Source organism: Haliaeetus albicilla, chromosome 9 (assembly GCF_947461875.1).
Source record: "Haliaeetus albicilla chromosome 9, bHalAlb1.1, whole genome shotgun sequence".
Classification (NCBI taxonomy): domain Eukaryota; kingdom Metazoa; phylum Chordata; class Aves; order Accipitriformes; family Accipitridae; genus Haliaeetus; species Haliaeetus albicilla.
Window position 1 is genome coordinate 12,091,920 of NC_091491.1, and position 25,713 is coordinate 12,117,632.

At 43.7% G+C, this 25,713-nt stretch overlaps 1 protein-coding gene across 3 annotated transcripts in view; it reads right to left on the reverse strand.

Annotated features, from left to right (window-relative positions):
- The window catches only part of LOC104317200 (S-adenosyl-L-methionine-dependent tRNA 4-demethylwyosine synthase TYW1), a 110,821-nt gene that overhangs the window by 16,838 nt on the left and 68,270 nt on the right, over positions 1-25,713 (reverse strand). For all 3 annotated transcript variants that reach the window (XM_069791511.1, XM_069791510.1, XM_069791512.1), the window contains exon 14: positions 11,629-11,739. In XM_069791511.1, the coding sequence (XP_069647612.1) occupies positions 11,629-11,739 (111 nt within the window). The remainder of the gene's footprint in view (positions 1-11,628; positions 11,740-25,713) is intronic.

Sequence of the window (25,713 nt, forward strand, 5' to 3'; positions counted from 1 at the left end):
GCCTCTGGGAGGGACATGTTCTTACTCTCATTTTACAGCCTGGAAAAAAGTGAGACAAAGTTTTGCACGGGGACATGGGGGAGGCCATCAGGGAGGAATGATGGCTGCCCTGGACAGCACCATGGCACTGCTGAAACCTCATCTTCCTAATCCAGCCTGCTTTGCCTCTGGTCTGCTCCTCTCCATGGCAGCACTGCTCCTCCAACTTCCAGTTAGGACAAGACTTTCAAAACCATAAGAAAACTTCAAGGCTAGAGGAATGTGCTGCTCTTTGTTGTTCATTCACTCCTTGGGAGGCAGAAGTACCCCAGTCGCTCAGCAATGAGCTCACTGTTTCGAGGCGACCACAGCACAGACCACGAGAGCTGGTTTGCTACTGGCTCTGCTGCTACCTCCAGCGATTCAAGGTTCCACCAAGACCCTCAACACCAGCATGAAAGGATGAATGCAAAGCCTCATGTGGCCAAGTGCTTCCAGAAACCAGATGAAGAACTCTGCTCAAACTCCTCTATCTAGCTGAAGAAACACAAGTCACCAGTTTCCAAGATTATTCTTTAATTCCCTGGCTTGGTATCAGCAGCTCTGTTTGCATGGAGGTCTGCAGGCTGCTCAACAAGTGCCTGCTGGGGGTGGGGTGGTGGTGGTAGAATTTTAAGGAAGATATTAGGTGTGTTCCTCACTGCTTTTCCCCCCAGACCTCACCTACAGGAAAGACAGCTACAGGGACTGCCAGGTACTCAGTGCTCCAGACCATTGTTTAAAATAAAAATAAATTAAAAAAAAAAAAAAAAAGAAACCGGGGCACTTGTCCAAACTGCTCAATATCCTCCCTGGATATCGAGGGCCATGAGCTAGATACAAAAATAACATCAGCACAGTAAAGCCAATGCAAACACAGTCAGTAAACACACAGATTATTTTTCAGGACTGAGTACACAAGCAAACACCCAAAAATATAAAGACATTTGTAAAAATTCCCTCCAGCTCATCTTACTCTTACTATCTTTTGCTTAAATTAATTCAATAAATATTGAGAACTGTTTGGAAAAAAGTCCATCTCTGCCTGCGCCTCCTGCACACATAGAGGGATGGTGAAAATCCAGGCTTGAGACGGTGCTGTAGAGAAATTCTTATTGTTTACTGATGAGTAGAACTGACTCGATGACATTAAAAAGGCCAAAGGCCACCTGAACAACTGAGGAATTTCTATAATCCTACCACTCCACAAAGAGTCCATGCTGCTTTGTGAAATGCTGAGAGCTGAAGTAATTGCCCCAGAGCAAAAGTCCACAGGAAACATTGAGGGATTTTTTAATAAGATTGATTTGCACTGATTGCGGATCTCCCACCTGTCGCTGTCTGCCAGCCAAAAGGCCAGCACCATCGCTCATACACCTCCAAAGCCCCCATCACTCCTGATCTCCCCTGCCTTGGCAGAAGTAAAGGTCATGCAGTGCTGGCACGTTGTACCTGCACCCAAAAAAAAAAAAAAAAAGTCCGTGGGGTGGGAAGTACCCAGCACATGCAGGCTGATGTGATGAGCACTATGAGCATCTCTTGGGCAGAGCACACAGAAGTTTCCCACCACACATCAGTCTGCAAAGCTCTGCAGCTCACTAGTGTGATAAGGCAGGAGCATGATCTTTGGGGAAACAGCTTTTCTGATAATTTTCTGGAAGCACACTCAAAACTAGTCACTAATTTAGAAGTGGTATTTTTCAAAAGACACCTTAATCTCAGGTTTAATTGTATTAAGCCAGCAGAGATAGTGGGTTCTTGCTCCAGCTCCCTGCCCAACCGCCTGATACAGCAAACGAACTGAAGGAGGTCACATTGGAGTGGGATGTGTTCCTGCTGTGCCCTACACAAAGCCAAGACACAAGCACTGCTCATTTGGGTGATTTACTTGCAACAGAAGCTGAGGTCCTCTGGGTCACTGCAATACCCACCCCCTGCAGCAGCCACCTCCATGCCCTGCAACAATCACTGGTCGGTGAATGCAACCACTCAAGTTCTCCTATACCCCACTCCACCCACCTTCAGCCTCATCATTTTGAGATCACTTGCTCTTAATTTGGAGATTTGATCACTTGAACCTCCTGAATTACTGATTTAGTCTTATTTCACTACTGCTTTGCTCCATCTTTAATTTAGTAAAATTCTCATAAATTAGCCAGCAGTATGTGGCTTGCTGAGATGTATTTTTGCTTATTTCTTTCTTTCCAGATAAAAGTAATTAAAGCCTCATGCAACTGGTTTAACCTGTGGTATCACAACCCAAGTCACAAGCCCACCCCACCCAAAAGGGCAAACTCACACAAGAAATGGCTTTTCTTCTAGACAAAAGCCCAACTCCTCTGTACCTCTGTAGATGGTTTCATCACCTTTGCTCTTTGGCCGAGCTATTTTATTCCAATCACAAAATCCCATCAAGTACCGGTCTTTAAAACAGAGCACACACAATTTTATGGATGATTATGTTATGCATTCTCATGTTTTTCCTCTGTGAAGAACACTTCTACTTCTTTTAAGTGGCATTTGCATCCACACTATATTTACAGCACCTGGTCCCAGCTGACACTGCACTCCCAAGACCTAATTCACGTACATTAAAGTTGAACATGTCATGTTCAGCAATAAACAGAGACAGATCCTTTGCAAACACTTAAAATTAGAGCAAGGTGAACCACACAGTGCTTAAATAGGGCTACAAAAGAAACAGACTCCTGCTAATTAGAAACTGTACAAGTTTTGGAAGCAATTACTTTCTCACTGGTAAATTTATGAGGGACCTCCTCTATTAAACTGCCCAAGCAAAGGATATTAGAGCCATGCACCATAACTCAGAGCCAGCATGGAAACAGGTTGACTGTGCACAACCGCAGACAAGTCAGGGGAGTGTTAAAAAGGGAAGTACATTAATTTTTTAGCCCGGCTCTGAAAGTCTGAAAAAGACTTTAAATGTTCTTATATTACAGCAGCCAGCCACGCAAATAATAGGATATGTATCTCCAAAGTTCAACTGTATAGATGCAGCTCCATATAGTAATATTTTCCCTGTGTTCATTATACAGATTATGATTTGAGCAGCATGAAAAATGTATAACTACAGAGGGGTAAAATTCTTAGGAAGCTACAACATGACTCATTCTTTTAATAAACTTCAAAGATATCATTTACAAGCAAAGAGAGCGCAGAGGCAAATGGAATAACTAAGAGCTTGGATGGCTGATTAATTCACAAGCACAAATCAATGAAAATCAGCTTAGCAGCACACCGAATGAAAGCACATCAGCTTTCAACTTCCCCAACTTCTTAAAACTTGAGTTAATTAACAGTGCTGATACCACTTAAAAAGTGTGAACGGTTGATTAGGGCGGTCATGTTATATTTTTCAGTAATACATGAAGACAGTTATTAAGACATCAAGTATTAAAAAAGGAAACCATTCTATTGTACACCCTAAGCTCTTACACCAACTTCCCTGCAGTGGCAACATCAATGATGCTGCCTCTTAATTAGTCTTTAATAAGGGTGCTTTTAGCATCCTAATCATGCCACATAGCTTTGGCCAAATACCTTGAAACGCAGAAGCCTTTTGAAAAGCATCTCAGCTATTCTTCGTTATGCCAGTACAAATCCAGAGCAACTGTGCTGGGCGTGCTCTGGATTTCTGTGCTGCTGTAACGGAGCCGAGGGTGCACAATTGTATTTAAGCAACGCCTTGTGCTAAGATGATTATTGCTGCAGCAAGAAGCACAAGCAGCACATTTCTTCTACTGCGATCTGGCTCCTTGCCGGAGATCTCAACAGCCAGCAATCATTTTAATCCACACGGCTACGAAGGAAAGATCACAAGGGAACTAAATATGACAGCACTTTGTTTCTCAACTTTGAAACTCCAGGCTTCCCGACTTAATTACTGAACAAGAGAACTTTCTTAACTCCTAGCCCACAAATTAGAAATTTGTTTAATTGAGGCTCGCGTGAATTAACAGAAGAACAAAGTGTCAGCCAAGCTGCTGAGTGACAGAGCCACTGTTTAAAAACTGGGGCAGCCCTGACCCAAGACAAATATAAAAAGCCTCAAATGACATGTTGATAGATTGCACTCTCTGCAATAAAAATGCTTATGATCTGAGCATCGGCATTGTCCAAATTATATACACAAGCTCTCATGCACGTCTGCTCCTTGGTGGAGTGCATTCAGGCTCATTGGTTGTTTTTAATAATTGCTTTCAAGTTGATTTAACGAAGGACATTGGTTTATTTGTGTCAGTTAAATTTGAAAAGCAGGAATGGAAATAGTTAGTTACGCAGCATAACCCCAATATTTAACACCAGCTCTCCAGATGCACCACACGTATGGCTATATGCAGATCGGTGCTACAGTGGTCCATAAATCTTCAGCAACTCCCTTGAAGTCAAAGGAACTTCTCCTGTAAAAGCCAAACTCTGAAATGCTGGATGCAGCCTTTCATTCCAGCTCTTCAAAATGAACCATATAGATACTGAGAGAGAAATAGCCACTGTTAAATCACTCACTTCTCTGCTCCTTAGGCCCTGTTAAAGAGAGATTGCACAGAGGAAGGCAGAAGGAATAGAAAGACTCAGACTGGAAGGCAGGAGGTGAATTTTCAGCCAGTGACCTGCTTTGTTATGACCCACTCCTACCCTGCCTCAGTTTCCCCAGCTGCAAAACACAGTACATAGTGCTAGCCCTTCTTCTCCTGCAAGCAAGCACGCAGAGCCATGGGCAGAAATTTATTATTACAGACTGTTAGTTGAGCACAGCAGCACTGGGCCATCACACACAACCAGTCTCTATATGCTCTTTATTTTCTTCAGCTTCCCTTGGTCATATCTAAAACTCTCACAAGCCTAATGCAATTTCCAAGCCCTGTGCTTCCTACTTACTTTGGATACTAACCTTTATTGAAACACAGAAAATAGCTGAGAACAACTCATTTTAGCTTGGATTTTCATCAGGCTTACATTTGCACCCAAGCCCAGTGCTGGACTGCAAAAATTCCTCCTCAATTTCAGAAATGTATTTGTATCAAACCACAGGCTTGGACTAAAGATGGACTTTTCAATGAAATTGTGTGGCAGTGTCACCTGAAAATTCAAAATTTAGTCATTCACCTTTGTTTGCAGTGAAACTTGTTATTGAGTCTTACTATGTACTCACAGCATGAAAAAAACCACTGATGTCAAGGCGAACTTCTCAGACACATCTATTAGTAACTTGTAACCTTTAGCTGGATCAACAGAAATAACAAGCTGCGTCCCTGTCTCTGTCACCCACAGATGCTAATAAGGAAAGGAGCAGCTTTCACAGCAGAGGCTGCTCAGGACCCGCCTGGAGGTAGCTTTCCACAGCAGTCCAGGGCAACTGGGATTTATCCAGCAGTCATACACCTCGGGTGCCCAACCACCCTGCAGCTCTCCGGCATGACGGTGAGGTGGTGCAGCCCTAGGAACAGCCCCGGGCAGCCCTGCCACTGCCTACCCGGTCACCTTGGACCATCCATGCCTCGTGTCTTGTCCTTGGACCCAGGACTCACAGTTGAGAGGACATTAAGTGGTCGGTGCTTTTTTTTCAGGCATGGAAATTATACATTGTTTGGATTTATTTCATAGTAGGCACTAGGACAGGAGATTTTTTTTACCTTCACCTTCTCTTCATCTAAATGTAGACTGGAATGGTAGCAAGACTCCGAATAGCTTTTTGACAAGTGGGGGCAATTGCCTCTGCTGCATGCAATTAAAAACTCATTAAAGCAAAGCTCATTTTCCTCATTATTTTAAGCACTTATATAATCTTTACTGTTAAAATGACAAGACTGAGTAGACTGGGACAGATACTTCCCTCTGGTCTTTCTTTTCAGACATTTACTTGGTCATTTTAATTCTGTACCAGAGCCTCAGATACCAAGAGCAGGAGCTGCAGTCCCAGAATATCGACCTTAGCTCCACCAGACACCAAGCCCATCCACCAATACGAGCTCAGCGCAAGCATGCTGCACTGGAGCTGCAGAAAAATCATCAGGGACAAGCGCCTTCAAGTAGCTGAAAACCGATTTCATGAAGGCTTGAGGAAATTGTGTGCAGTGCCATGACTCTCATCTCTGCTCTGCCCAAGTCCTGCCCTCAGACAACACCATGATATGAACAGCCCTCAAACAAAGGACAAGCCAGGCTTTTTTTTTTTTTTTTTTCTTTTCCCCTTAAATTAAAACAGATGGAGAGAAGCAGCAAGGCTCTGCTCAGGCAGGCAGCAAAGGCTGCAAGATGAAGCTCCACTTTAGCAAATACAGACCGCTTCCCTAGGGATGTCATTTCACCCACAGCTCTGACCAGAGCAACCGGATCTCCCACACCATTGCAGAAGTAGCTCTGAAATCAAAAGCAAGGTTGAGCACTTGACGTGCACGCCTGAGCACCTGATGTACACACTTGCATACGCACAACCTTAAAGCTATTGACAGTGCAGAGAGGATGCGTGGACACAGCCACAATTAAACACGCAAGTGTGCCCAGCTGCTCCGTGATCTGTCTGCAACAACCAAAGGTCCAGACCGGGTTTCTGTGCGCTTATTTGGCCTTACTCTAACATGACCCTGCAGCACACTCCACTCACACATCTGAATGAGCTCTTTACGACCCATTTACATTTCATTTAAAAATCCTTTTGCCCCTTTACTTTAAGAAGGAATATAAATGGCAAAATACTGCATGTCAACACAAGCCTCTGGCTGTTACAACAAAAAGAGGGTAACATTGCAAAAAGATGAGTTGCACGTTCTAGATCTTAAATATAACGATCAACTTTGCACGGCTATGACAATGACATTATGGCATTAAAACAGACTAAGGCAATAAATAAAATTGATGCGTATTTAATAACCACATGACTGATTCTTCCTTTACTTGGGTTTTACACAAGGGTAATCAAGGCTAATTTCTATTGGTTTAAATAAGAGAATAGGGTCCCACAGAGTTACACCGCTGTAAGATACTCATGTAAATGAGAACAAGTATTAAGCCCTGCAAGAATCTAAATCTCTATCCACTCCACTCCATGAGCCTCTCTGGAGCAACAGTGGATTAGCTACATTCATTTTAAATGAACGTCATTTATCTCAAGTATTTAAGCAGGAAATCCCACTGAGATGAGCCTTATTTTCTGGAAGATGCTTTGCAGTATCTTGTAATATTTTTTTGTTTATTTTCTTTGAGCAGGACCTGGCCTTTGCCTTTTTAACCTATCACACTGGGGTTTTGGAAAAAAAAAAAAGCTAAGCCTTATCCACATGCCAAACAGGTTCTTCAATATGCTTCATCCTCAAAGGAACACAAGAAATTACTTTTAATAAAAAGTACCAAGCCTTTTGGGGAAAATTCCCAGGTCACAAACACTGTGTGAACACCACAACTGCCGGGGCTGGACTAAAGGCCAGTTACACACTGGCAGGAGTTTTTGTCCAAGTGCAGATCAATACATAGAACACATGAAAGGGAATACCGACAGCAATAATGAGTGTTAAATTTGAACACACCTCAACCCTACCTGTCTTCCTTTGGGTCAGAATTTAACTCCTGACTTTATGCACTATTGCATCAAGCATCACTTTGAATGCTGTGGGATTATACCTATGTGATCACTCTGCTTACATTCACTTTGCCTGCACAATTGCAAACTCACAGGCTTTGCGGGGGTACCCCTCTTCTGCTCTTCTCCTTTGCTGAGAAGGAGATCTACTCACCTTTTACTCCAGAGCAGTCAAACATCACAGGGACAGAGACCCCGGCTTTTTGCTTCACCCCACAGGTGTACAGGCAGAAGCAACAAAGCACCTTGAAGCATTCTCAACCCCAGTTTGCTCAACAGCACAGCTGAGATGCCTCTGAAACCACTGCAGCAGCCATCTGCACCAGCGATCCTGCCATAAGAGAAGGCAGATCTCATGGGTAGGGCATTGGACAAGAGCTTTGCAAGCCAGGATTAAAGATGATCAGATGAAAACAAGTTGCCTGCAGAGCACACAGCTAAATACAAAGGAGGCTAACCTACTAATTTATAGTCAGGCCAGTCCACAGGGTAAGGGTCTGAGTGCAGGCACAGCAGCAACACGAACATCTCCAGCAGGGCAGGGGGCACACCACCCCACCAGCAATCAATCAACACTTCAGAGAAGGACAGCCAAGTAAAGAAGCCATCCTTAAGATAACATCCCCTCTGTCAGCCTCTCTGGTTGGTACTTGGCTGGACTCTCTCACTACCCCGCAGTAACACAACTCATTGTTCATCAGCTACTCCAAAACGTGTGACTTACTCCCTCTGGTCAAGAAAAGGGAAAAAGTGGTTCCATGCTTGAGGTGAGAAACTATGTAATCCCCTCCCATTTCAAAGTCACAGAGACTGCGCAGCAAGAAGACAAAGCCTTTGCACCTCCCTACCAAGCCAAATCTTCTGCACTTTAGAAATGCCGCTGTTTAGCGGGAACTGGCAGAAGAAACTATGTGAAACAAATAAGGCCACTGACTTGGGCTAATACTATATTTAGTGTGAGCTACTTCCCCTCTGTAGAGCACCAAGCGCCCACCTTTTGGAACATTACTCTTGCTCCAAAGAGGCAAGGAAGAAAGGCAACTGTGTTAAAAAAATCCTTGCTCTCACATAACAACATCCCATATAAAAATCTGCAAGCAAGACCTTTCGTCCAACTTGGGGTCTATTTAAACACAACCCATTGTCAAGAAACCCCCCCGCTCCAGGGAAGCCATCACAAAATTTTGTGACTTTTAAAAGGGATGGAGATGCCATTTAAACCCCAAATGTTGTGCCAGGACAGAGTTGCACCATTTGTTTCAGACATTGATACCAGTTCAGCTCCCAGTGCAAATGGGTACTGCCAGCAACACTGCTCATGATGGCATGCTTCATACTTCAAATATATGAACCCTACTTTCCTGTCCTCAAATTAAGATAACAGGACAGCACAGCTCTATTTAAAAGCTCAATTAAATGGAAAAAAATTGAGACTATTTCAGAGCCTGCTGGTGAACGAGGTGGAGCAGCACCCTGACAATTCATTTCTGCTGCTGAAGCTGAAAAGGAATTAGTGTGTTTTCTTGTACTCAGCTCCTCGCTTCTGTCTTGTGGGGCTTAGCTGCTGTCAGACTTGCTCTATGGTTTTGAGAGCTTTGGAAAATCATCCTCCCTCCACTAGACCGGAAAAAAAGAGCAAACTGTGTAAGACTTTTTTGGATTTAGAGTATACAGATCACAATGAAGTTGTGAAATGCTGTACTGTGGTTTTTAATGACAGCTGTAACCAGGGAAGGGAAGACGTTCCTCATTGCTCCCAGCCTAAGTACAGCAACTAGGGGAGACAAGGGAGAGACATGCTGCATCCTTTGAAAAGGCTTAAACCTGAGTCTCTCTGTGTCCCTGAGTACTGCCCTTGGGATTAGAAAGACAAGAGGCTTTCCACATGCCAACTACAGACTGCTTTTGTGGTCACAGTATAGGCATAATGCTAAACCATTCACAGAAGAAGAAACTGAGGCATAAGATGTTTTGTCCCTTAGCTTGAAGGCACTGTGATCTGACAAGGATCAGCACCCTGGTAGTCACTTCTGTCCTCCAGTACTTGCAGAACTTCACTTATCTGCTGGAATATTTCTGAAAAAATTACATTTAGATCAAAGCATCCCACTTGCAAATTTAATTAAGTAACATTAAACAGCATACACCTTTAAAAAAAAAAAAAAAAAAAAAAACAACAAAACCAGCCTGCAAAATTATACTCTTATCAGTCCATGAAAAGACCCAAACCCACCCAATCAGGTGGCCATCAGGTGCCAGGTGCACCCCTCTGCCTTCCTTGTCCTGCAACCCCTCTGAACACCCTTTGCAGCTGGTGTTGGCAGGTACACGAGTGATGCTGAACCCCCAGCTACACTACCATGCTATGTGGTTTTGGGGAATGTCATGTAGCCCCTCTCTGCATCAGTTCATACTTTGGCAAACATGGTGAAGGGCTTAATACATAACCCCTCCTCGGAGAAAGTCCTCGCTGGTTGAGATCTGACAAGCACTGTGAAGTACTTGGAGTGCAGAGGTGACATTTTTGATTGAAGTAGTGAGGGCAGGAGCCTGTCCCAGCTGGAATAGTGTCAGGAGTACATTTATGACCACCTTGAGAATACCTCTGACCACTTCTTCTCGCTTACTTCCCTGGCAGTTCAAGGCATGATTTTGCCAGGGAAAAGCCACTGAGGGAGCTGAGCTCCACACTGCTGGGAAACCGTGACTGCAAGGCTGAATCCTTCCCCAGGCAAAGTGAACAGCAGCCCTCCGCCTTGGAGGAGACAGATGTTTGCCCTGGAGAGCACTCAGAAACGTTGATTAACTTACACCTGATTCATTTTACTAATTAAAGTCACTACACATGACAGAGCAGTCTAAGTAGCATGTACACCAACAGCCTCATACTCCACACTGGCGTGCACACTCATCTCTGCCCTGCCTCACATGCTGGAAGAAAGGATCTTGTACAACCAGGCTACAGTAAGAGAGTCAGGAGATGCAAGATGGGAAGGGCCCCATAGGAACACTCCTCCTGCTAGGTTTTACCTGAAGAATATAAAGCAGTCCGATACACATTGTAAAACTGAGGCTTTTTCCCCAAACCATACTCAAAATCTTATTTTGTATTAAGCTATCAATGTCAGCAGCACATTCAGAGAGAAAGAGACCTCTCAATACCAATGATATCAAAACCTTTGGGTTTTATTTCATAAGGAAATTGCAGCAAACTCCAGGCTTTTTCTTCAAAGCAGCAGTAAATAAAGGTTAAAAAAACGGAAAGAGAGAAAGAAAAGAGAAAAGAGAAAGGAAAGGGAAAGTCCAGGAGTAATAGAGTTACAAAAATACAGACCTGAGGTAAATGTGCTGGTCTGCAGGGGAGTTGCTGGATGAAAATGCTGATAGTGATTCTTTACAGAATACTTTGTAATGTGTCTTTTTTTACATTCTCTATATACTAAATTGATTAACCCCAAGAAAAAGCACTTCCTGTCCTGCTGTATCTCACATGTTCCTGTTAGTAGCTCTTCCAGTCCCAGAGGGTAGCATTTCCCTGTTTTGCACCACCAGACAAATAACACGTCAGTAAACCAGACATTATCACCTTTTCCCCTGGCAGAATTTGAGACCAGGATGGGAAGAATAATACCACAAACTACCAGCTTGTCCCAGAATATTTTGTTTAAAATGTTGGTTGCCGTAAAGAAAGAGTATCTATTTATCAGCCTCTCCTTTCATGAGAAATATAAAAAAGACCAGACGCTTATGATTCTGTTGGGCAGAAATTGATGCTGGTTTATACAAAGCTTGTCTTGCATAACACTGAAGACTGCTCCAAATTCACACATAAGATATTAGAAACCTGGCAGCCTAACATTAAAAACAAGAGCTAAGGTCCTTAGTTCCTTATGCGTCACTGAAATCTTTGGAAGAATTGCATTTACTCGTATAAGTTTAAGACTGGGGGGAATGGGGAGGGGAAAAAAGTAAAATACTGACAGAAAAAAATAAAATAGCTCCGTGCAGCTCACCTTGACCTCGATGAAGTCTGGTTCACCGAGGGATATCAGATCAGCATAGGCTTTGAGTTCATCCACATTCCAAGCTTTCACCAGTGTTAGCCTATAAACAGTACGCTGTTGCTGAAATAAAGGAAAAATTACATTAGCAACACATTCTGACACAGGGAGGATGTTCCACCCTTGCACACAGCTTCAAATAGTTGGGGAAATTCATTCATTTATTCCAAGAACCCAGGGGCTAAACCAAACCAGACCCAAACCAGGAGCCACCTCACTTGTTCTTTCAAGAAAGGTACTCCACAGCATCTGTGAGCTGAGCCACCTTTTGCTGTACAAAGACTTACCTTCCCTCTATGTATCCCAGGCACTTTGTTTTTACAGGAGCTTTAACTCAATGGGAAAATAATCAGGAAGTTTATCTCTCTTTGATTTGCTTGCCCAGGCATAAAATCTCACCATTAGTTGCTATACAGATATTTTATTTCCTCCAGCTGGATTGTGTGGCATTGGTGACTCTTGGACAGGACGAACAAGAACAGAGACCATTGTCTGCCCCGTCCGTGAACATTTCCAGCACATCAGGTACAATATCGCAGAGAAAAGGCTTGCCTGTGATCAGTTACGCAGAACATTTTATTGGAAGCACAAAGCGACAATTAAAATCACAACCGGGCAACATTGCAAATACCCTGCTTATGACCTAGCCTTATAAAAAGTGTGGTGCAAGCCATTAGGAACAAACACAGGAGCTGCAGCGCTAATGGCTACAAGAGCGGCATCCACCCCTCATTACCCTCTGCAGCAGGGCAGCTGGATTTCTGCCTGGCAGCATCCCTGCATGGATCTGTCCTCTCCATCCCGCTCCTGAGCGCCACAGCTCCTCATCACACCAGTGCCTCTCCAAGATGCACAGACCCGACTTATTTCTGTGCACAGTGGCAGACAGCACTCTAAGAACGTCTTTCCTTGGCGTTATTCTGATTTTCCTCTCTAAGGGCTGCTCACCAAAGAAGTTACTGGTGACAAAAGGACTTCTACTATCACTATATGCACTTAGCCATGGAACAAATCCAGTCTCGCTGCTTACATCTGCTTGTTTCCATCATTCCCCTATCCTTCCTTTCATCTTCCACTAATGTTTTATTTCACTTATCTCTGGAATTTATTTATAGAGCAATCTTCCAGCAAAATTGTTTTTTGAATTAACCCATTTTCCTTCCTTGGCACACTGTAGACTGTAAAACATAACAAAAGTACCAGTTTAGCCAGAGAAAAAGAGCACTGTAACAAATCCATGGCAGCCCAAGACTCCACAGCTGGGGCCAGACTGTTTCCCAGGTCTGGGACTTCATAGCACAGCAAAGGTGGGAATCAAATTCTCCTGCTCCAGAAAGTCCAGGCTTAGACTCAGGTTAAGAGATTCTCCCCTACCTACTACCCATGACATGCCTGTGGCACGAGGTTACCTGAACTTCAGTGCCACATGTGGGAAGCATGCACACTATTTGCTTTATTATATTTTTTTCAACTCAGGATAAGCTAGTAAGGAGATCTGCTACCGAACTGAACTTTCCATCACTAAACCTCAGACGGTTTCCCACTGTGATACCTCTGACAGCATCCACTGGCCAGGGGCAAAGCAGGGACAGATCCCAGGACCCTGAGTCCCAGTCCAAGGCTATTAAAAAGTTCATGCTATTATCCCTCCCCAGATAAAACCAATACTTCCCACTACCAATCCCCAATCTAGCCATGTTTTAGTTCTTCAGAGCCTCTGACCTACATGCCATGAAGTAAATTTTGCCCTCTGTATAAAAATCAAAACATCACTTCCCTAAAACACATTGCCATGTTTTCCCACGGGGTGTGGGGGGGAAGTATGTTCTGCACCAGTTTGCTATGGACACATTCCAGATTATTTACTAGCAAATAACTAGAGGACAAACAAATAAAAACCAGGAGCATCTTCTTCCTCCCACTAACATCTGAACACAGGCAGGGGTAGGTCTTTAGGGTACATACATACAGAGAACTAAACCCAATGCAGGCAGAAATGTCCCAACGCACTTACTCACTCACAACCTGTCATCTCGGGAACCTAAAGCACCAGGTAAACCTCCCAAAATTCTCCAGGGGACAAACATGAGCAAGGGTTTGATACCTACAAGGAGTCAGTGTCTTCAGAAAATAAAGGCACAGCTGCTTTTTGACAAAGTCTGTGGAGAGTAACTTTAAAGAATTATTGAGAGAATGATTATTGAAGGCCAATTATTACAAGAATTAAAATAGCTGGCCTCTACTTTACCCATAGCATATAAGCACATATTTAAAAACAAGAGACTCTTATGATTTGAATGGATTGGCAAAAGAAATGTTCAGGCCAAGAGACAACAGAAAAGTATGAAATCAACAGTTCATTACTAAAGAGAAAAACAATGAAGGAACTAATACATAAAATAAACGCATCATTTGCCATATAACAGGGAAAGAAGAAACCAGAGAGAAAACATCTAACAAGAAGAAAAACTCCAATACACACATGCCTGTCAATCGTCTGAAGTGATTAGATACCCAATTAATCGAGAAATGTCTCCCCAAAGGTCAGCTCACAGTGGTAAACAAATGCAGGCAGCTTCAAGGCAACAATAAATAAAAATTGCATTTTAATACCAGCCCCTACCAAAGACTGCTGATCCAGACTCAGTCATGAGACTGGGAGGTTGGGTCCTCGGTGCAATCATCAGAGTGGGGAGCCCCTCATGAAGTGAAGCCTTTAGGGGCATTTTTTTTTTTTTTTTTTTTTTTTTTTTTGGCAGGATGGTTTCATGCTAAAATTAAGAGTAAATTTCTGGACACCTCTGTCATGCGTAGAAAATGTAGTTTGGCAATGAGCACACAGCAAGTGGGACAGCGCATCCTGTTAAATCCAGCATCATCGCCACTGCTGGCTGAATAGTCTGCAGCAGTGGAGGATATAAAAAAGGAAAAAAAGAAAAGAAAATCTCAGCCTTAACACAGAGAAATAAAACACAGGAAATCCATTTGTGGGATGAAAGTCTTAGAAAATCTACTTGATCTTCAGACAGCAGATACTTGTTATTTGGGGAATTTGAACATAACATACAGATAATGGGAGGCTGGACCAGGCAGAAACTGGTCTCAAGTGCTGGAATTAAGGGTAATGAATAATATCAACAGACATATGGAAAGCTCCTACAGACTAATGAAAAATATTTAAACCTAGCCCAAATGTGAAATGGATCAACTAGAGCTTTGCATGTCACCTCTACTGAGCAGCAAGGGCAAAACCTTTAGGTAACTGAAGTGCTGGCAGTTCAGGGGGGCATTTGCTACCCTGAAAGACATATGTGTGACAAGTGTCATTTACAGTACTGCCACAATGCTTGAAACAAGCTTAGAAAAAGCCACCAAGTGCTCTCCCAAGGTTCAATTCCTTTATGAGATCTTCAAAAGGACAGAAAATGTTTTCTAGAGGCTGAAAGGACCACTCACAGCAATTAAAAAAAAAAAAATAAAAATCAGTAGCATCTTTGTTGGCAGCAAAACTTGTGGTCAACTGATTGGAGGGAGGTGACTCTGGCAGTGCCAAGCCGTGATTTCAGAGGATCACGCTGTGATTTTGGAGGGGCTACACTGGTTCACCCCTCTATCTCTGCTGGCAAATGAATGTGCCAAATGCACCCACACCCCATAGGAGACCATGCTGGAGGGGACTGCCCACACCTCATGTTTCTGGCCAAAATATAGTGGAAGCAATATGTTTTTTAAAAACCACCAAGTCTAGTTTATTAAAAATGCATGAAATCAGATTGTGAAGATTAACACAAACCAGTATTAATGCTGAAACAAATACATGCTTGGTTCTTACTTGCCAATCCTCAGGACTGCACTTACAGCCACCACCGGGACTTCTCTCCCTGGGACAGCTCCCCAGGAGGCAGCACAGAGGAAGATTTCTTGCTTGCTCTTATACATGTGGCTCAATCCTCTGCTGACGCAGAAGATGGGAGTCCCCTGGGGTTCATAAACATGGGACTGACAACTACGGAGCCCTGCCTCCTTCTGGGATCACAGGTACAGCCTCCAGCACTTGTCAACTTCTTTTATACATGCTTGGTTGTTTCCCAAGTGGTCCCTGCAATTGCCAGAGCAGATGGGGCAGGTTCAGGGAAGGCCACAAAACACTGACAGCAACTGGAAGAGCTGCCCTTCTTCCCAGTGGCTGCCACCAATACAAAGGGAGGGTGTGACATGAAAGCTGGTGTGAAGGCACATAGCCACCAACAGCTGCTTCTGGCTTGGAGCAGCAGGACATGCACTCAGGCAGACATGACCAAAACCCAACTGGACTGGCAAAAATACAAACATTTGCAAAAAAAAATCTTATGTTGGCAGAGTACATCCATGTGCAATGATAACCATCAAGCAGCCTGCCAGCCTTCCCTCCCCTTTCCTCTGGTGTCTGAAGTCCAGTCACTTGTCATCTTGCAGGCCAGGGTGAGTGGGGACACCCTCTGCCCAACATCTTGGTGCCTGCAACTTCTGGGACCATCTCACTTCTTCCCCCTATAATCTAAAAAGTGTTTTTTAGGGGCTAATTCCTAACCACTCTCCACGCTTTGTTCTTATAACTCTAACAGTTTGCTCTCTCTCCTACTTTGAAACTAGGCTGAAGCATGCAAACACTTTTTTGGGGGGCGGGAGGGGGAATTAATTTATTAATTTTACACTCATTCTGCAGAGGGACTAAACGTGAATGCCAAAAAACGGTTCGAAGCTCAGGACAACAGGTTGAACACAGAAGGAATGCTGTCAGAGCCAAGTAAATGCGATATTGCAAGAACAGTTTTGTGGAGAGGATGACACGTTACCAGTTTACTTTTATTACAATATTTTCTAGCGTACATGAAGTACAATGCTTCAGCGACTGTTTCTTCTTACAGCAATGAAGGCTTGCATGAAGGGAGGTATTTTTTTCTCCTCCCATTTAAATCTCCTTTTTAATACTGGCCATTATACATCCTAGATCATTTCAGTAAGTCCAACTTTAAAGTTCAAGTACTTCATAAAACTAAAACTGCTACAAGTGCATTAAAAGGGCTTTTCTGCCCATAGGGCAGCACTAACTGACAAGTAATAACCAGTCTGTGTGTATTATCTATCACTTCAATAACTGAACTATCACAAAAACTATATTAGCTTCTCACAACCAGTGGTGAAAGAAGTACGTGAAGAAACTAAAACACTGCCAAAGGGATACAGAAAAAAGGTAGAAAAATCAGAAATTAATATTACAACTGAAGAAACTTCTTTCCAGAAGGCAACATCTCTCAAGTGTTATCTGAGCAGAGAGAAAAGCCACTTTTAAAAAAGTGGTAGAGGGTACAGATCAAAATGACTAAGGGCCTAATACCACAAAATGTTATATACAAGTAATCCTTACAGACTGCCTTACAGACAAATACACAATCCTGTTTTATTAATGTATTATTTGTATTTGGTTGTACAATAGGGCCCCAGGAGATCCTCTTATAAGCACTAAAAAACAAGAAATAAGAGCTTAAGCCCTGAGAACTTGATGATCTAAACCATCAGGATATAAAACCAGACTGCGATGCTTTACTCCCTGCATCTCCAGGAAAAGCAACCATTATTTCACTTCAGACAGCCATCAGAATAACATTAACGGAAAAGTTAATATCCTAACAAGCCTTTTGAATGGGTGAAAGTCAAGGGTGTGGAATCACATCTATTTTACCCCAAAAAGCTCTTTATGTAGACAATCAGCCTTCCAGGAAGGGGCAGCTCTAGGCCCCTGCAGGACCACGCATGCCTATCAGGTGGCAAAGGAAAATAAGAGATGGAAAAGAAAACAAGAGGCTGCGCCCTTGTAAATAAATACCTGGTAGGGAGAGTAAAGTGGATGGAGCCAGACTCTTCCCAGCAATGCCCAGGGGAAAAGACAAGACACAATGGGCACAGGCTGAAGCACAGCAAATTGCATTTTTAAATGAAACTTCTACAGGGAAGGTGACTGAACACCAGAAGGGGTTGCCTGGAGAGGTTGAGGAGACTCCATGCTTGGAGATATTCAGCACTCAACCCACCAAGCTGATCCTGCTTTGAGCAGGAAGGTTGGACTAGACAACCTCCTCAACAGCTCCCATCCTGCCCATCTAAGAGTTGCAGATTTTTGTCAAGTGCCTTTCAGAAGGAGAACTGAGAGCAGTATGCAGACCATCTCCATGAGGAAGCATTACAAGCTGCAGCTGCTAGAGAACGTCCCCTTAGATCAGGTGAGCATCAGCGCAAACCAACAATTTGAGAGGGCAACAGACAGCGCACGCTGCACTCAAGCAGCCTAATTACAGCTGGAGTGGGAGCCCTACCACCCATCAGGTTATAATCAAAGGAGACTGAATAACCAGCAATTCAGACCTCCGTGAAGAACTGGGAGCAGAGAGAAGAGCAGTTGAGCACGCTGAAGCAAATCTATTCAAGGCTGGGGAAGCCAGAATAACTTTTCAAGTAATACTATGAAAAACATGGAGTTCATTAGAGCAGTTATATGGCACAATGCCTGCACAGCTGCATGGAAAGCAGGATGCGTCCTTGCTCCAACACAACCCTCTGCTCTGAGCACTGAGTACGCTCATCCAGCCCAGGCAATAGGACAGCACTCAGCAGTAATCTTCAGCCTTTTCCCGATTGAGACCACGGCTGAAGAGCATGCTTTACAAAGAGTTGATAGCAGAAACAGACTAACTGACTGTTAAAGGGTTGTTTTTTCAGTTGTGAACGCTCAAAAGCCAAGTGAAGCCTCTTTGGCTGCACTCCAGGCCCAACTGGTCTCCTCACAGGGCTGCAGAACATTGCACTGGGCTTCTCGAGGCTTCTGCTCCTATCTGCAGCTGAGCGGTGGAGGAGGAGTCATCTCACTTTCTGTCTCCGCAAGGCACACAACAAAAGCGTTGCATGGCTGCAGGTCACATCACATTCGCCATGCAGCTGGGAGGGCTAAGGATGGAGGAGTCTGGCCCTGCTCAAAATCTCAGCAGCCTCCCAAGAGGTTAAGTAGCATCATTGTTGAGTTCCTCCAGGCACCCAACACATGCTCCATGCCCCAGAAAGCAGCATCCCTACAGGACCACCCTTCTCTGCCAGGAAAGCCCCTCTCTGTTCCAAAGCTTAGAGGTCAGCAGTGCTTTTACTCTTGCCCTTGGTAAATCAGTTGACTCAGGAGGAGATGCTACTCTGACAGAGCACATCATCAGAACTGCAATAAGCACAGGTCACAACATATGCCAGAAGCACAAAGCCCACCCTTAAGAGCTGCCAGAATAGCACCGGGAAGGGCCTGTGCTGCTGCTTAAGGACAATTACCATCGGGTACTGCGAGTCCTTCACGTTAGGAGATGTTCCTTCAGGCCAGTGCACAGCACTCAAGGAGCAAAGGGACAATGTGTTTCTGTGATCCTGTGCAGTTCTGATGAACTTCTCCAACTCTCAACACACAACCTCAGGTATAAAAAGCAGTTAATGAGGTTCTTTTGCCCACACAGGAAACTAAGCATACGGGTAGAAACTGAGCAATTTGATACAAATACCCCTTGCCTTCCCAAACCCTTGCTCAGGTTATCATAGCAGCCTTCTCTAAAATATAGCACATGTGGTTTGTATGGGTTTGTATGTGATAGCTGGTCCATTAAAGGCACCTTAATAAAGAATATTGTTCAAGAAATATCTTAAAAGAAGGAAAACCACTGAGAACCACCTTGGCACATACCACACTATGACTTGTTCCCCCAAGTCTTTCAAGTTTACTCTTTGGAGGACACCTAAACCACATCAGTGTTGGCAACATGCCTCAAGAAACAGAGATATTGTGCTTTGTCTCTCATTGCATTCTGAAAACTATGTAGCAACTGTCACCCTTTTAATAATGAGGTCCCAAAAATACAAATCAACAGTGGCCAGTTCAGCCTTCTGTTCCCCAAACACCTGAGGACAAAGTAGACTTGAAGACTAAGGAATGAAGAACCAACCTGGGGAAAAGCAGTATTTGCCCTTTGGGCAACTCCTGCTAAATCTTTCCAAGCTACCCCAAGCCCCCTTGAATTCCAGAACAGGGCACAGGGAAAAAACAAACAAACAAACAAACCCCCCAAAAACCCAAACCAACCTGAACAGGGCTAGGGAAGGATACTTACAATAAGAAAAGCCCTTCATTAAGTGGATCTGAGATCCTAGTCTCTCATTCAGCAGGCAAAAAGAGCAAAATCTTTGTCTCAAAGAGTGCCTCATGCCCTGGTCCCAGCAACAGCAATGCCCCACGGCCAGAGCTCAAAGTCATCATCAGGGCCAGCAGACAGGGATGTGGCTCTTCCTCTGTCCTCTGCAGGGTGGCCAAGACTCAGGTGAACCCACAGATGAGTCACCAGGCTGCTGCATCCTTGCACCCTTGCAGCAGCTCACATTGAAACACAACCCCAGGCACTGTGACCGCTCTGCAGCCCAGCTCAGAGAGCAGCAGGGTGACCCCCTCAGCTGCCCCAGCTACGCTGAGCTCAGCGCAAAGCCCAGCTCTCGGAGCAGCATGCAGCAGCACTGATGTTTCTGCCTGTTTCCAAGGTGGTTACATTTTCCTTTGAAACCATCCTAAAATTTTCCCAGTCCTATAACATTTGCAAATGAACGTTTTCTGTATGCGCATATTTTGCCAATGGCCAAATCTCAAAGCCAAACCGCTGAACACACCTCAGACCAAGACCCAGCCCACGAGGTGACAACTGCTCTCCTCCCAGCATCCGCTGGCCCAGAAGATGTTAATAAAGGATTCGCATGTCAGTTTGACAAAGTGCTCCCTTGTCGCTTCACTAACCAAGAGGGATTGGGGCTGCTTTTTTTTTTTATCATTTTTTAATTCCCTCCTCCTCAACATTCATCTTTTTGTAGATCAAATATAACTATTCTTCATAAAACATCCCAGGTCTAATCTCGGGAGGAAGAGGGAAGCGTGAACACATCAACTGTGCTGCAAAGAGCAGGTTGCTGGATTGATACGAGTTTGGCTGGGGCAGGGGAGCATCTCCCTTCTCCAGCTGGGGCAGGGAAGCAGTGGGAGCAGGACTGGAGAAGACTGGGACAAAGGGCAAAAACTAGACAAACCTCCTCCTCCTCCAAACCATGCACCGAGGTCCTACAAGACCCTTACCTTGGACTGTGTCACTTGAACTTGCTCTTTTGATAAAGCAGAGGAACAGTGCCCTACTGTTTGGAAGTAAACATAGCAAAACCCAGATTTTTATTTCAACTTGCTAGCTTAAAGTCAGATATTCTGAACACTCATAAATATCCCTTAGATATAGATAAAATAATTTTATTGTTTGAAAAATGACATTTCATTCACAGACTCCTCAACATAAATCCATATTTTTGCAGCTAATTAATCTCAAGTAACAAAACCAACATTGTCAATAGAAACACTGCATTGCTTAAATGGAAAAAGCACTCTTGGGGGAGAAGAAATTATGGTGCAGAATCTAAACAAAAATTGTTCTTTCACACAACTTCACAGATCCTTCACAGGTGTTAGATGATGAGCAGGAAGCCACTTCAAAAGTCAGCTTCTTAGTTTCATTAATATTTCTTATTCCTTTCAAGGAAAGGCTCAACTTGCAAACTGATTTCATGACACATTTTCAGAGTTTCCTAGCTGGCAAAGACCCACTCCAATCACGATACAAAGAGCCGAAAAACTGAAATACATGTGCAATCCCGCAGCCCAGCACAGCGCTGGCACTCTTGGTAGGCTCCTTGCTCTCACCCAACAGCAGTAGGTGAGCTGCCCTTTCCGAGTGACAGTCCCTGCGAAGGGAGAAGCCGTCCTCTCCAAAGACTCGATTTGGTTCCCTTGTTCGGGTTATGCAATGCCTTACTAAGTAAGCAAGTCCTGAATAAAGATATCAAAGCAATTTTCACACTTGGAAATTACTTGTCACAGGGATGTGATCAGAAGAAAACCCCTGCAGCCAAGTATCTATTCACTATATTCAATAACACGCATCTTTATGCATAAAACCCCACAAAGTACAAAAGACCCGAAACAGAGTAAAAGGAAATCTCAAATGCCAACACACGCCAAATTTCACAGCCTTCCAAACCCTTCCGGTTCAGCCTGGAGACAGAGTGTCTGTAAGAGGACTGGAGATCACTTCTGCCTCTCCTGAATCCAGCACTGCTGAGCCTCCAAGCTCCCAGAAACTCTGCAGATGAGCTGTGGCACCCATCAGGAGAACATCATCAGGGAAAGACTCAGTGCCCTTGAAAGGATGGCAGATTAATCTAGTCTTTTGGCAACCAGGACCCTCCCCTTAAATAAAGGGCTCATCACTTCATCTGGACTCATCTACCACTACATGACCAGCCCTGAAAACAGGCACTGGAGAGATGACATCCTCCTAAAAGTCACATTGCAAACACCCGGAGCATTCTGCTGAGCAGATTTGCAGAGCAGAAGAGGTTTCTTCCCTTCAAAGATTAACTCGGCACAGAGCACAAACGTTTTCAGCTTCCTTTCTTCAGGCTAATACAGTCATTAAAGCAAAAAACCTGAACAGGTTATGCTGCGTAGGTATCTACTAAAAACATACATTGTTCAAGCATTTGCTATTAATACACCAGTTTAAAGCAAGCTAAAGCTTTGTCTTCATTGCTAAAAAAGGTGCATATTACCATAGGATAATTAACACATTAGCTACTCTGCTGTAAAACCAGAGCAAAGCTCAGAACTTTGATTTTACTGCTAGGGGAAGTGAGAGCGCTCAACCCCAGCATTTACCTGCACATCAGCACCAAAGCCCTCGGTCTTTGCCCAGGATCTTACAGCATGACAGTTGCCCCTATGTCATCCCCAGGACGCAGGAGAAAACCAACCTTGTCACCACCACCCTCTTTTTGGGCCCTGCACCAGCTCCAGCACAACATTCAAGTTCTAACGCCAAAGAAACTAGGATGTTGTTAAAAAAACAACCTCAAACTTCAAAAAAACCAAACCACAAACCTGGTACTATCTTTTCATGCAAAACCGATTCCTGCTCTTTGAGAGAGAATCAGGTAACAAAACCAATTATAAGGTGCACACGTCCAAATGATGAGGGACTGATCCCACATCTCATCTTGACATCTGGACCCCAAGTCAGTCCCCTTAGACAAAGGCCAAAAAGCAAAGCAGACTGAATTCTTTCAGTTTTAATATACTTCTGTAAGAAACAAAAGTGTCTCTATCAAATATTATTATTATTCTTATAAGGTGCCAAGTCTGAAAGCCCTACAAAACTTCTTATTCTTCTAGAGCCTTGAAAATAAGATGAAAAAGTCTCATGAATAATAATTACAAAACCAGGAAAGTTGGACTTTCTGTTTGCACCATTTTTTTTAAAAGACAGAAATCAGTCAACATAACTGTTCTTGTCTCATACAAAAATCAGTGTGTATTGACCAGCTTTGAAATTCTGCCTCAAAATAAAAAGAAAATCCTGGAGTGAGACAAGCACATGAACACTAATTCCCAAGCCAGAATTTTAAACCAAAAAAGGCTCTCAGCCTGTGAGCAGTCCTGTTGATGTACAAAGCATAAGAATAAATGAACCAGACTGGAAATCAAGGAGAAAATAAATCAAATATGATTATCTTACCTTCCTAAACCAGCATCCTAAGTCACATTCCCCTCCACAATCATTCTGCCTGTACTCGCCACCTATTACTTGTAATCTACTTTATTGCTTCACACTTCAGTAGAAATTAACAGTTTACTTAGTTAAAAATCTCTAGAAATAAAACAAAGTATAGCAACAACTTTGTTCTGAGACCTAAAAATGTTAAGTAAATCCAGAACCATGACTGCTCCTTATCCATTTTCCATGGACTTGTTTTCAATACACTTACTCTTGTAAATCAGCACCAACAATATTCCAGTGATTATTTATATCCTTTCAATATTTCTAGGGCAGTTTCACAGAATCATCATGTAAAATTTATGCCAAGGGAAAAAAGTCCAACACAAGGTAACTTAAAATAGAAGAATAGCATTAAAACAGATCATATCAAATCATCAGAAAAAAAACACTTCAAGTTTGCTGTTAAACAGACCACACAGCCTGACAATATTTCATTTCCTGGGGAAATAGAGTATGTTTAACACCAAACAGCCAGAAAAAAGCATTAGCACAAGCCTGAGTAGCACTCCCACTGAGCCCTGTGCCAAAGAATCATCACAACCAAAGACAGGCTCAAATCTGAGCAGAAAGTGAACTTGTGAAACTAAAAAGCCCTTTCACCACGATAAAAGCCTTCAGCAACACTCCAAGTCTGTGTCCAGGTCCCACTGACTTTGAAGGGACTTAAACCAGAAGCTTGACAGGGGATGCTCTTGAAGGCTCCCAAATATAGGTGAGATCAGGACCTTTTCCACACAGGCATCTTCCAATTAAGCGTGGCAGCAGTCCCGTGGGTTGGAGCAGCAGCTGCCGCAGCAGCGGAGACCTGCCACACAGGCACCAACTGACAAGCACTTTGTCCAGCTCCAGCTGCTGCTCTTCAACACAAAGTGAGGACAAACCCAGGAGCTCGGCCAGCAGCTGACCTGCTCAGCCACCTTGGCTCCATCCCATCTGCAAAACTGTCCCTTTGCCAAAGGGGTGCAAAATCCAGGAGAATCACTGACTTGCTTTGATCCGACCATAAAAACGATTTCTCTTCAAGCTGAATAGGCACCTCTACTTTCGTCTGGGCCAGCACTTTGCATACAAGGTCACAGGATGGGGCAGATGTACTTGTGTCTGGTCACATGTGGGAAAGAGAAGAGGCATTCAGAGCCAGTCTTGGGATGAAGAAGAGCTGAAACCACCGTCTGGGACTTCCCACAGCCTCCTTTTGTTTCACATTCCCCAAAATGTCCCAGCTCCACACTGTTACGTCCCTCTAGCTCCATGACCTGATGCCTCCAGCTTGGCTGCTTGGCCAAAGATGAGGGTAACCTGTGGTACCTGGCGCAGTGGTCCTGGAGAGGCTCCATTTCAAACATGTCACTTAATAGTGCACAGTTGTAACCCCAGCAGTGCAAGGAAGTCAAGAAAAGGACAACGTTAAGAACAAACTACAGAAAAGGAGGGAAGCCCCAAAGAGGGCAACAAGGAGGAAAGTTTGCCTCAAACAATAACGTGCAAAGTATCTCAACACACAGATTGGGAAACTTAAAGAAAAAACTTGAACAGCATTCTTATGTGCAGAAAAAGAAAGTGAGGGATAAGAGCAGTTTAAAAACAGAGCCCAGCTTTAGCCAAATGCTTCTGGCTAAAGAATGAACTGAACGTTCACCAAAGTCACTTTGGATGCAACGGAGGAACCCTGTTTCCCCCACATCAGCTGCCAGGTGTTCACTATTTTTACGCCATCCCAGCAGTTATCTATACATACAGCCAAAGACTTGGATGCTTCCTTACAGACCTCTGTAGCTGGAAATCTCAGCCAGGAAAACAACATCCCACTGAAATTTTGCATGGCTCTAAAAGAATATTCCTCAAAATCAGTGCTTTTTCCTCAGCAATGGAGGAAACAGGACAGAAGAATAAACTGCATTTTAAAATAATCCTGTAATAATGGTGGTTTAAGTGAGCAATTGCAGTTTAATGAAAAATGAAGAGGCAACACGTCTGTAAGGTAAAAAGACAATCCATGATTTGACAACATGTCAGCACCTTCATGGGTATAACTCACAGACAGCAGCAGCCAGCGATGCAGACACAACGGATGCGTGACTAATGGCACGGCACACAAGCTCGACTGAAGCCTGGGAAGGGGCTATTGTACTTAAGAGAATAAACTGACACTCATTATCTTGGGAAACAACAAACCAGCAATGCAACTTCAAGAGTCAAATGATGAAGGCAGAGATTGATCTGCTATAAAAACATAATTACCTCGTTAAAAATCACTCTTGCAGTCTGCGAAGCAAAGGATTTATAATATTTTTCTTCTGGGTTTTGTCCAAATCATCTAAAAATAGAACTGAAA